The 11,260-nt window shown below is 46.0% G+C and overlaps 1 protein-coding gene across 3 annotated transcripts in view; it reads right to left on the reverse strand.

The window, feature by feature from the left end:
- Window positions 1-9,394, reverse strand: part of NUP160 (nucleoporin 160) — a 75,083-nt gene extending 65,689 nt beyond the window's left edge. The window contains exons 1-2 of one of the 3 annotated variants that reach the window (XM_017865775.1): window positions 9,075-9,394; window positions 8,704-8,815 (exon numbers count right to left, since the gene is read on the reverse strand). In XM_017865775.1, the coding sequence (XP_017721264.1) occupies window positions 8,704-8,815; window positions 9,075-9,276 (314 nt within the window). In that variant the 5' untranslated portion in view covers window positions 9,277-9,394. The remainder of the gene's footprint in view (window positions 1-8,703; window positions 8,816-9,074) is intronic. The other 2 variants (XM_017865776.1, XM_017865778.1) reach the window with 2 other exon arrangements.
- Between the last annotated feature and the right edge of the window lie 1,866 nt (window positions 9,395-11,260).

The following is an 11,260-nucleotide window of genomic DNA, read 5'->3' on the forward strand; positions in this document are numbered from 1 at the left end:
TTTTTTGAGACGGAGTCTCGCTCTGTCGCCCAGGCTGGAGTGCAGTGGCGCGATCTCAGCTCACTGCAAGCTCTGCCTCCTGGGTTCACGCCATTCTCCTGCCTCAGCCTCCCGAGTAGCTGGGACTACAGGCGCCCGCCACCACGCCTGGCTAATTTTTTGTATTTTTAGTAGAGACGGGGTTTCACCGTGTCAGCCAGGATGGTCTCGATCTCCTGACCTCGTGATTCGCCCACCTTGGCCTCCCAATAAACTTTGTTTAAAAAAACCCAGTTATTTCATTGATTTGCTAGCATCAGAGAAGAGCTCCAAATCTGTGCCCAGTGCTAAAGGCTCAGTGTTAGCATGGCTTGTGCTGGCCAGTGTGCCCATTTTCTTGCTAGAAATGAACTGTAGCACTACAGCCCATTCTTCCTTGTCAGTCTTGACACAAAGATGTCACCATTTCTAATTATTTGTCACTACATAATTGGTGTTGATAGGAAACTTTTTCTGAAATGGGGCAGAACTGCTGTCTTTTTCCATGTAACTTAAGCATAGTAATATAAATAAAGTAGTAATTGGAAAAAAAAATTAAAAAGGAGCTTGTTATTAACAATGATGGTAAGTTCTGTGAGTGTAGTGATAGCCCCTATGTTCTTACAGCCCAAATATTAATACTATTCCTCTAGGGAAAGTATGTGCATATACACTTGGATGTCCTTAGACCCAGCAAAGTGCCTAGGACAGAGCTAGCATTCAATAAATGCTTTTGATAAAATGCACGCAAACTCAAAAAAATAAAAAAAACTTTATTCAAACTCAAGTTGCAACAGAGGAGATAAAGCATTTTGCCCAAGGCCATTAGGTCTGACTTTAAATTCAGATTTAACCCTCCATCCAATGTCTACCTGATTCAGCACAGAAGCTGTCATGTTACTTTAACAAGGATATTTCTTACTTTTGATTTCTAAGTATTTGTCATCTTTAAAAATCACTAGTACATATTTACTTGTCTATGTCCTTGACTCAGTAGGTATGATGTGTCAAAGCCTGTTGCTTTCCTCTTCCTGACCCTGCTCCTTCTCTTCCATCTCTACGATTAAACTAGTACCCTCTTTGTGATCTACTGCAGGTTTACCCTTAGTACCTCTTCCTCAGCAGCACCAGCTGATACTTAGTGATAGTCAAAGGAGGCGGCTCTACTTCTTGCTGGGGTCACATCTTTCCTAGAATGATGAAATGACTCTTTCTTGCAGAACAAACCAAGATTAAAAATTTAACCAATTAGTTTTATTTTCTTCTTTTAAATTTTATTTTTTTAAAGGTGGGGTCTCACTGTGCTGCCCAGGCTGGTCTTGAACTTCTGGGTTCAAGTGATCCTCCCACCTCAGCCTCCCAAAGTGCTGTGATTACAGACGTGAGCCACCACACCCAGCTAGTTTATTTTTCTTGACTTCTAGCTCCTAGTTTTATCGAATTTGCTTCTCTCAAGTAAATATATTCTTATATTTTATTAAAATTATTCTAGGCTGGGCGCGGTGGTTCAGGCCTGTAACCCCAGCACTTTGGGAGGCCAAGGAGGGTGGATCACGAGGTCAGGGGATCGAGACCATCCTGGCTAACACAGTGAAACCCCATCTTTACTAAAAACAAAAAAATTAGCCAGGCGTGGTGGTGGGCGCCTATAGTCCCAGCTACTTGGGAGGCTGAGGCAGGAGAACCGCTTGAACCCGGGAGGCGGAGCTTGCAGAGAGCTGAGATCGCGCCACTGCACTCCAGCCTGGGTGACAAAGTAAGACTCGGTTAAAAAAAAAAAAAATTATTCTGACTATGTCTTTTTCCAAGCATCTCATCATCTCAAATTCCCTTCATTGTAATTAACTTCCTTTTTTCAAGTAGTTTCTAAAGTTTTTTTTCTCTCCCTCCATTTTTTGAGACAGGGTCTTGCTCTGTCACCCATGCTGGAGTGTAGTGACACCATCTTGACTCACTACAACCTCCACCTACCAGGTTCAAGTGATCCTCCTACCTCAGCCTCCCAAGTAGCTGGGACTATGGGCTCACACCACCATGTTCAGCTATTTTTCAAATGTTTTATATAGGGCCCCACTACGTTGCTCAGACTGGTCTTGAACTTCTGGGCTCAAGTGATCTTCCTGCCTCAGCCTCCCAAAAGTGAGCCATCACACCAGGCCTTTTTTCCTTCCTTTTCAGTGAATGTTCCCTTGACTAATGACAGGAGAAATCTTACCTGAAAAGTATCCCACCACAAATTCTTCTTTTATTGAAACTCAGCCTTTATTCCCAGAACTGTCATCTTTGACATATCTAACTATTTTGGTTGCTTTTGATTCAGTCGACTTATCTTACCCATAACTGAGGAGAAAAAATATCTATGTTATGAATAAATCCAGGCTCTTCTTTTCATAGAGCTAAAAGAGTTTTTTGTTTGTTTTTTGAGACTGAGTCTCGCTCTGTCGCCCAGGCTGGAGTGTAGTGGTGCGATCTTGGCTCACTGCAACCTCCACCTCCTGGGTTCAAGCAATTCTCCGACCTCAGCCTCCTGAGTAGCTGGGATCACAGGCGCCCGCCATCACACCCGGCTAATTTTTGTATTTTTAGTAGAGACAGGGTTTCACCATGTTGGCCAGGTTGGTCTTGAACTCCTGACCTCAAGTGATCCACCCACCTCGGCCTCCCAAAGTGCTGGGATTACAGGTGTTAGCCACCATGCATGGCCCTCTTACTTGATCTCTTAGCATCATTCCACATACTTGACCTTGCCTTCCTTTTTAAACAGTCTCTTCTCATGAATCCTATGATACTACTCTTTCCCAGGTTTCCTCCCACATTCCTGTCCATTTCTTCCCCTTCTCCTTGACCTGACCCCTATATGCTAGATTTCCTCAAACCTTGATCCTGGATCATCTTCTCTCACTGTACACTTTCTCCCAAGGCACATCTTATCTACTCTCAAGGATGTAAGTACCTTTTCAGCGCTGATGATTTCCCAGGGCTACTTTGCTTCTGGTAACTCATGACATCAGCACAATTTTCTGGATCCTCAACTTCATCTCTGAATAATTCCTTTGCTTTCCTGCCTTATGGTTAAAGTTGGATCCTGAATCTCCCGTGAGGACAGTGACCCAAGTTTTCTCTACTATGCCCTTTGCAGTGGGGCCTCAAGGAGAACATACAGATGTCCTTGTTCCCCACTGGCATTCTAGGCCACTGTTCCTCCTCTGCTACCCGAATCACTCAGCTCTGAAGCTCACGGAATCAGATACCACCTGCCACCCATGCTCACTGCAGTTGATTTTAGCTCTTGGCCCACTGTCACTCTCTCCCACACTACTCTTGCCATAATTGTTAATGATTTCAGTATCAGGGCCAGGTATGGTGGCTCATGCCTATAATCCCAGCATTTTGGGAGGCCAAGACAGGAGGATTTCTTCAGCCCAAGAGTACAAGATCAGCCTGGGCAACATAGCAAAACTCTATATCTACAAAATAAAAAAATTAGCCAGGCATGGTGATGCCTGCCTGTAATCTTAGCCATTTGGGAGGCTGAGATGGGAGGATCGATTGAGCCTAGGAGTTCAGGCTGCAGTAGGCCATGACTGTGCTACTGTACTCCAGCCTGGGTGACAGAGTGAAACTCTGACTCTAAAAAAACAAACAAACAAATGAACAAACAATATCCAGTTATCCTAATACTCCACCTTCTCAGTTTCCCAAATTCCTTTCCTCTAGTGATTGCTCTCAACTGCATGTACTAGGTCATTCCCAACTGTACATAGATATATTAGTATATTTTCTCTATGTTCCTCCCTTGCTCTCCAACTACCATGTGATTTCTCTGCTTCCCTTACAGCAATATACCTTGAAAGGGCTGTTCTATACTCATAACTCCTCTGCTCCCTTTCTCTCTTGAACCCACTCCACTGAGGCTTTTGTATGACTACTGCAGCAATTCCTGACCAGGTCACCAATGACCTCCATGATCCAAAGGCCAGTTTTCATTTCTCATCTTGCCTGGCTTAAATGCAACACTGTCAGTTTTTCACTCTCCTCCTCCTTGAAATATTTCCTTTAGCTTCTGGGATGCCACGTTCTTTGTTCAACTCTTACTTCAGTTACTCCTTCTTGGGCTCCTTTGCTGGTTCCTCATTTTTCTAAATGTTGTTGTGTCCCAGGGTTTAGTCCCAGACCGCTCTACTCAAGTGGCTCTCAACTGGGGGCGATTCTTCCTCACTCACCAGGATATTAAGCAATATCTAGAGATATTTTTGGTTACTGTAACTGGGGTAGAAGTGATCGTATAGATGTGCTATTGGTAGGCAGAGGGTAGAGGCCGGGAATGCTGTTTAACAACCTATCACATATAGGACAGCCACCCACAATGAAGACTTAGCTGACAATAATAGTGCAGAAGGTGAAAAATCCTAATTTATTCTCACTTTCTAGGTGATCTTATTCAGTAGAATAGCTTTACGCACCATCTAATGCCAACAATTTCACAATCTGTATCTTCAGCCTGACTTCTCCACTCAACTCCTGACTACTGTCTCAGCACTCACTTGGATATCTAACAGGCATTTCAGATTACAACTGTCCAAAACAGAACTCCTGGACTCACTGAACCTGAAGAAAACAAACAAAAGTACCTGCTTCACCTATACTTTTTTCCATCTCAATGACATCTCCCTAACTTCCAATTGCTCAAGCCAAAAATCTAGGGCTCACCTCTGACTCTTTTCTTTCTGTATACTCCCCATCCAATGCAATAGTAATTCTAACAAATCCACCTTGAAAACATATCCACAATCAGAACATTTCTCACTGCCTCTGTCACTACCACCCTGATCTAAGCCACTATGTCTGAATTGTGGCACCAGCCTCCTAATTGGTCTCCCCACACCCACCCTTTCCCCCACCACACTCTATTCTCAAGACGGCAGTCAAAGCAATCCTTTAGAAACTCAGATCTTAGATCATGTCATCCTCCACTTAAATCTTCCACAGCTTCTTCTCATCTTACTCAGAGCAAAAGCTGAAGCTTAAAATAACCAACAAAGCCCTGATCTGGCCTTAAGCTATCTCTTTCTTATTATTCTACCCTTTGTTCACTCAGCTGCAGACTCCTGGCTCCTTTCCACTCTTTGAACACAACAAGCTCCTGCTTCAGGGTTCTTTGCACTTACTATTCCTTTTTCTTGGAGGGCTCCACCTGAAATATTCATTCCCCAGATATCCTTTCTTCTGCTCAAATGCCAACTTACCCCTGGCTTTTGCCCAACCACCCTACATAAAACATTAACTGCCACAGGCATTCCTCTTCCCTCTTACACTGTTCCCCTTTCCCTATTCCATTTATCAACTGACAAACTGTCAGAGGCATGTGAACTTGAACGACTCCATCTTTTTTTTTTTTTTTTTTTTTTTTTGAGACGGAGTCTCGCTCTGTCGCCCAGGCTGGAGTGCAGTGGCCGGATCTCAGCTCACTGCAAGCTCCGCCTCCCGGGTTCACGGCATTCTCCTGCCTCAGCCTCCCGAGTAGCTGGGACTACAGGCGCCCGCCACCTCGCCCGGCTAGAACGACTCCATCTTGAATAGGAGTTGGGTAAAATGAGACTGAAACCCACTGGGATGCATTCCCGGACAGTTAAGGCATTCTAAGTCACAGGATGAGCTTAGGAGGTCGGCACAAAATACAGGTCATAAAGACCTTGCTGATAAAACAGGATGCAATAAAGGAGCAAGCCAAAACCCATCAAAACCAAAATGGTGACAAGGGTGACCTCTGGTCGCCCTCACTGCTACACTCCCACCAAGGCCATGACAGTTTACAAATGCCATGGCAACATCAGGAAGTTACCCTGTATGGTTTAAAAAGTGGAGGCATGAATAATCCATCCCTGTTTAGCATATCTTCAAGAAATAACCATAAAAATGGGCAACTAGCAGCCCTTGGGGCTACTCTGTCTATGGGGTAGCCATTCTTTTATTTATTTACTTTTTTTTTGAGATGGAGTTTCGTTCTTGTTGCCCAAGCTGGAGTGCAATGGTGCAATCTCAGCTCACTGCACCCTCCACCTCCTCGGGTCAAGCTGTTCTCCTGCCTCAACCTCCCAATTAGCTGAGATTACAGGCATGTGCCATCACGCCCAGCTAATTTTGTATTTTTAGTAGAGACAGGGTTTCACCATGTTGGTCAGGCTGGTCTCGAACTCCTGACCTCTCAAACTCCTGACCTCAGGTGATCCACCTGCCTCGGCCTCCTAAAGTACTGGGATTACAGGCGTGAGCCACCACACCTGGCCTCCTTTACTTTCTTAATAAACTTGCTTTCACTTTGTACTGCGGACTTGCCCTGAATTCTTTCTTGTGTGAGATCTAAGAACCCTCCCTTGGGGTCTGGATCGGCACCCTTTTCCTGTAACAAAACTACATGTACTTGGGTTTTTTTTGGTTATTGTTGTTGTTGCCTATCTTCCTCCATGAGAGTAGGGACTTTGTTTTGTTCCCTGCTATATCCCTATTCCCTAAAAATGGACTGAAATATATTAGGCAAGCAAATTTTCTTTATTTCTTCCTGTTTTTGTAAAAGAGATGGGGTCTTACCCTGTTTCCCAAGCTGGAGTGCAGTGGCATGATCAGATCTTCCCGCCTCAGCCTCCTGAGTGGTTAAGATGAAAGGCACACGCCACCCCGCCTGGCTTATTTTTAAAAAATCAGGCCAGACATGGTGGCTCACGCCTGTAATCCCAGCAAGTTGGGAGGCTGAGAATGGGGCACTGCTTGAGTCCGGCAGTCCAAGACCAGCCTGGGCAACAAGGCAAAACCCCATCTCTACAAAAACAAATAGAAAAATCAGCTGGGCATGGTGGCGCATACCTGTAATCCCAGCTACTCGGGAGGCTGAGGTGGGAGGGTCACTTGAACCCAGGAGGCGGAGACTGCAGTGAGCCATGATTGCACCACTGCACTCCAGCCTGGACAACGGAGCCACCAGACTGTCTCTCAAAAATAAAAAAAAAAAAAACAGAAAGAAAAAAGAAAAAAAATTTTTTGTAGAAATGGGGTCTTGAACTCCTGGCCTCAAGAGATCCTTCCACCTCAGCTCCCCAAAGTGCTGGGATTACAGGTGTGAGCCACTGTGCCCAGCCAAAATATTTAATTAAATGAAATTTGTATCTCTAACATAAAGTCTCTCTTTTGAGCCTTAGACCTGTAAATTTCAATGCCTACTTGACATTTCCAAAGGGCTGCTCCCCAGGTACTTCAAATTTACTATGTCCAATAGCGTTATTCATATCTTTCCAAAAGCCATCTTCTATGTATCTCTGTAAATGGCAACCCCTCCCCATTCACATCTGGTTAGTCACATGAGACACCAGGGAGCTGTCCTTGTTCTCTCCTTTTCTTTTACCATCCCTTACCCCATATTCAATCCACCACCAAGTCCTAGTGAATCTATCTTCCAAAGGTATCTTAAATCCATCTACTTTTCTATTTCTAGTCATTCCCACAATTGAACCACCAGCAACCCTTACTTGGGCCATCATAAAAGCAAACTTTTTTTTGCATTATACCCATCTAATCCAAATCCACTTTCCACAAAGTAGACTGAGATCTTATAAAAATATATTTTAAAAACTTTAGATTCAGGGGTACATATGCAGGTTTGTTACATGAGTATATTGTGTATATATTCCTATATACATGAGGTTTGGGCTTCTAATGATCCTGCCGCCCAAGTTGTGAACACAGTAACTGATAGGTTTTCCAACCTCTGCTCCCTCCTCTCCTTTTGGAATCCCCAGTGTTAACTGTTCCCATCCAAAAATGCAATTTTGATGTTAGTAACTCTTTAAAACCTATTCAAGTATTACTCAGTGTACTTAGAATAAAATCCAAAAATGCTTAAAAATGGCCTAAGGGTCCCTCATGGTCCGAGTCCTGCCTACCTCTCCAGCCTCAGTATCTCACATCACTTTCTGTTTTACCCACTGCACTTAAGCCACAGATCTTTGGTCAGTTCCAAACCTGCCACATTCCTTCCACTTTGTGACCTTTGCATATGGTGATCCTACTTGCTGGACTCCTCTCTGTCCACTCCCCATGCCTGGCTAACCTCGTGTCCTTTAGATCTCAGGGTAACTGTGAAAGCCTTTCCCTGTCCCACTAATTACATTTGGTCCTCTCATTAGCCTCTCGTAACCCCTACATTTTTCCTCTAGGGCAAGTTTTCCTCCACAAAATTTCCCCATGAAAAGTGAGTCCACAACTATTCTGACATTGCTACAACGTCTTGCATGATGAAGATGGCAGTTTTGTTCATTTCGTCCTGGTACCTAGCACAATGCCTGACATATTGAAGCTCGAACATATTTGTACAATGAAGGAAGCTGTAAAGCACTATAAAAACATAATGGGTTCATGTTTAAAACTAGTCTTATGGGCTTTATCCCCCTAAGCTACATTCCCTCTGCTTTTGGTGTTGCTTGGTGTGTGTGTGTGTTGGGGGGGGGGAGGGTAAACTCTTCTAGAACTCTGTGTCTCAGTTTTCCCGATTCTGATACGAACTGAAAAAAAAAAAAACTTTCTCTTTCCCTAAGTGTCAATTACCGCTTCTAGAATAGCACTTTGGGAACAGCAGCGAAAATTTATACACCAAACCCTACCTTCCAGGGGAGTTTGGCGAACCACAGCACTTACCAATGAATGAACCTGTTTCTGGTTACGGAGAACAACTTGCCACTCTCCACATAGTAAAAGCCTCCCGCGCTCTCACTGTATTTTACGGCGCCAGCCACGGCATTTGCAGTCCCTGCAAAATGAACATGGTCAGCCTGCACACGCGTCTTCTGAGAAATGACAGGGACTAAGGGACCTGACAAAGCAGAGGGTGACAGACTGACAACCCATACAAAGAAAAGAGGAGAACGTCGGACATCAAGGAATCTCTGATCCCGGGGCTGGAGGCATGTGGACTCAGGAGGATGAACCCAGGAGTCAGAGACCCTAGGACCTATGAGAGGAGCCCGAGGGGACAGATCGGATCGCGCCCTCCCTGGCCACTTCCGTACCAATGCTGCAGACTGTGAATTCCCGAAAGTGCCTCGGCCTTTCGCGCTCAGCGCCGCTTAGCTCCACGAAGCTCCGTTCCAGGGCTCCCGCCGCCGCCATCTTCCCGCCGTCGCCGCGATGCCCGACGGGACAAAGGCAGGGCCGCGCGGCTACCGTCACTTCCGGGGGCGGGGCGGGCGGAGCTGCGGAAGGGTGAAGCATCCCGGGAGTAGAAAGGGGGCTCCGGCCCCTCGTTGCGGGGCTTCCACCGGGAGAATGAGGATGGGCAGCGAGGAATCTAGAAGAGAAGGGGGCAGGGGAGGCCGACTGTATCTGCTGGAATCTTCGAGTGGCCGGCTGGAATGCCTCCGGAGGGCAGTGCCCTCTTCTCAGCGGCCGCAGGGCAGGGGGCGGGGCCGGGTTTGTTTCTGTTTCTAAAACGCGGGGCTGAGTCTCCCAGGAGGGGCGAGGTCCGGGGAGGCCCGGCCTTTGGGCCTCCTCTGCCGGATCCGGGTTTTTGGTCACCTCTCCCTCGGTTAGGGTGTCCGTCTGTAAATCTTTGCCGATCCTCCCGTCGCTCTTCAGTGGCGACACTTGGGATGGCGGGGTGAGGAAGGGGTAGTGAGGGAAAGGCCTTTGGTTTTGGTCTTTTTTTCCCCCAAAAGACTGTATTCGTGTATTTCTGTATAATGAAACGTAATGTGGTAAACCTTGATGCTGCCACCTGCTGAGGTTACCTGAGTGCTACTCACTTGGATACGTGAAAAGAATTTGCCATTCATTCCAACCGTGATCTTGCACTTGGCTGTCAATGCAATAAGGGCCCATAGTGGATGTTTAGAAGATATTGTGGGAGTAGATGTTCAAAATAGGGGAAAATGCTAATCTCCAGCAGGGAGGGTTTTGTTCCTTAGTGATAGCCAACGCTTGTTGGTCACTTCTATTACCAGTGACCACAGCCATTGCCTGTCATTCTCCGTTTCATTTATCTGGTTCCGACCATCATTTCCTACCTTTCCACTTCACTCCCTCTGGGACACCAACTTTGGCGGTGCAGCCCATCATTCTACCTGAAATCCATTGTTATACAAGCTCTTCACTGTCCCTCACTTCTTTGGAGTTTCTTCCTTATCCTGAATACCATTAAATTACTTCATTGCCTAACTCTTTATCGGTAAAAACTTCGATTACATTCAAATCTGTAGCTGAACATGCCTGAAGAAAACTATACACCAAGGTCGGGTGTGGTGGCTCATGTCTGTAATCCCAGCACTTTGGGAAGCCAAGACGTGAGGATCACTTGAGGTCAGGAGTTCGAGACCAGCCTGGCCAACATGGTGAAACCCGGCCTCTACCAAAAATAGAAAAATTAGCCGGGCGCAGTGGCTCACGCCTGTAATCCTAGCACTCTGGGAGGCAGAGGTGGGCGGATCACGAGGTAAGGAGTTCCAGACCAGCCTGGCCAACATGGTGAAACAGTAAGATACAAAAAATTAGCCGGGCATGGTGGTGCGCGCGCCTGTAATCCCAGCTACTCGGGAGGCTGAGGCAGGAGAATCACTTGAACCCGGGAGGCGGAAGTTGCAGTGGGCCGAGATCGCGCCATTGCACTCCAGCCTCGGTGACAGAGCAAGACTGTCTCCAAAAAAAAAAAAAAAGAAAGAAAAGAAAAGAAAAGAAAATTAGCGGGGGCATGATGGTGCGTGCATGTAATCCCAGCTGCTTGGGAAGCTGAGGCAGGAGAATCACTTGAACCTGGGAGGCGGAGGTTGCAGTGAGCCGAGATCGCGCCGTTGCACTCCAGCCTAGGCAACAACAGCTAAACTCCATCTCAAAAAAAAGAAAGAAAACAGAAAACTATACACCCATACTGACATGCCTCCCTCTAACTCCATCAGGACCATGTACCTTGAGTGGACCTATCATGCTGCCTGGCAAACACATTGTATTTGCCTTCTCCATTTACTGTTCTAAATGAGTGTTTCATAACTCGCGTAACCTCCACTGCCTCCTTCATCATCCTGACTCTCAACTTGCTTCTTCATTTAGAAAATTAAAGCAATCAGAGGCTGAGATGGAAGGATGGCTTGAGGCCAGGAGTTCAAGACAAGCCTGGGCAACACACCCCCATCTCTAATAATTTTTTTTTTTTTAATTAGCCAGGCATAGTGGTGTCCGTCTGTAGTCCCAGCTACAGGAAGATTTC

The sequence above is a fragment of the Rhinopithecus bieti genome, unplaced genomic scaffold (genome assembly GCF_001698545.2).
Source record: "Rhinopithecus bieti isolate Rb0 unplaced genomic scaffold, ASM169854v2 scaffold_81727, whole genome shotgun sequence".
Classification (NCBI taxonomy): Eukaryota; Metazoa; Chordata; class Mammalia; order Primates; family Cercopithecidae; genus Rhinopithecus; species Rhinopithecus bieti.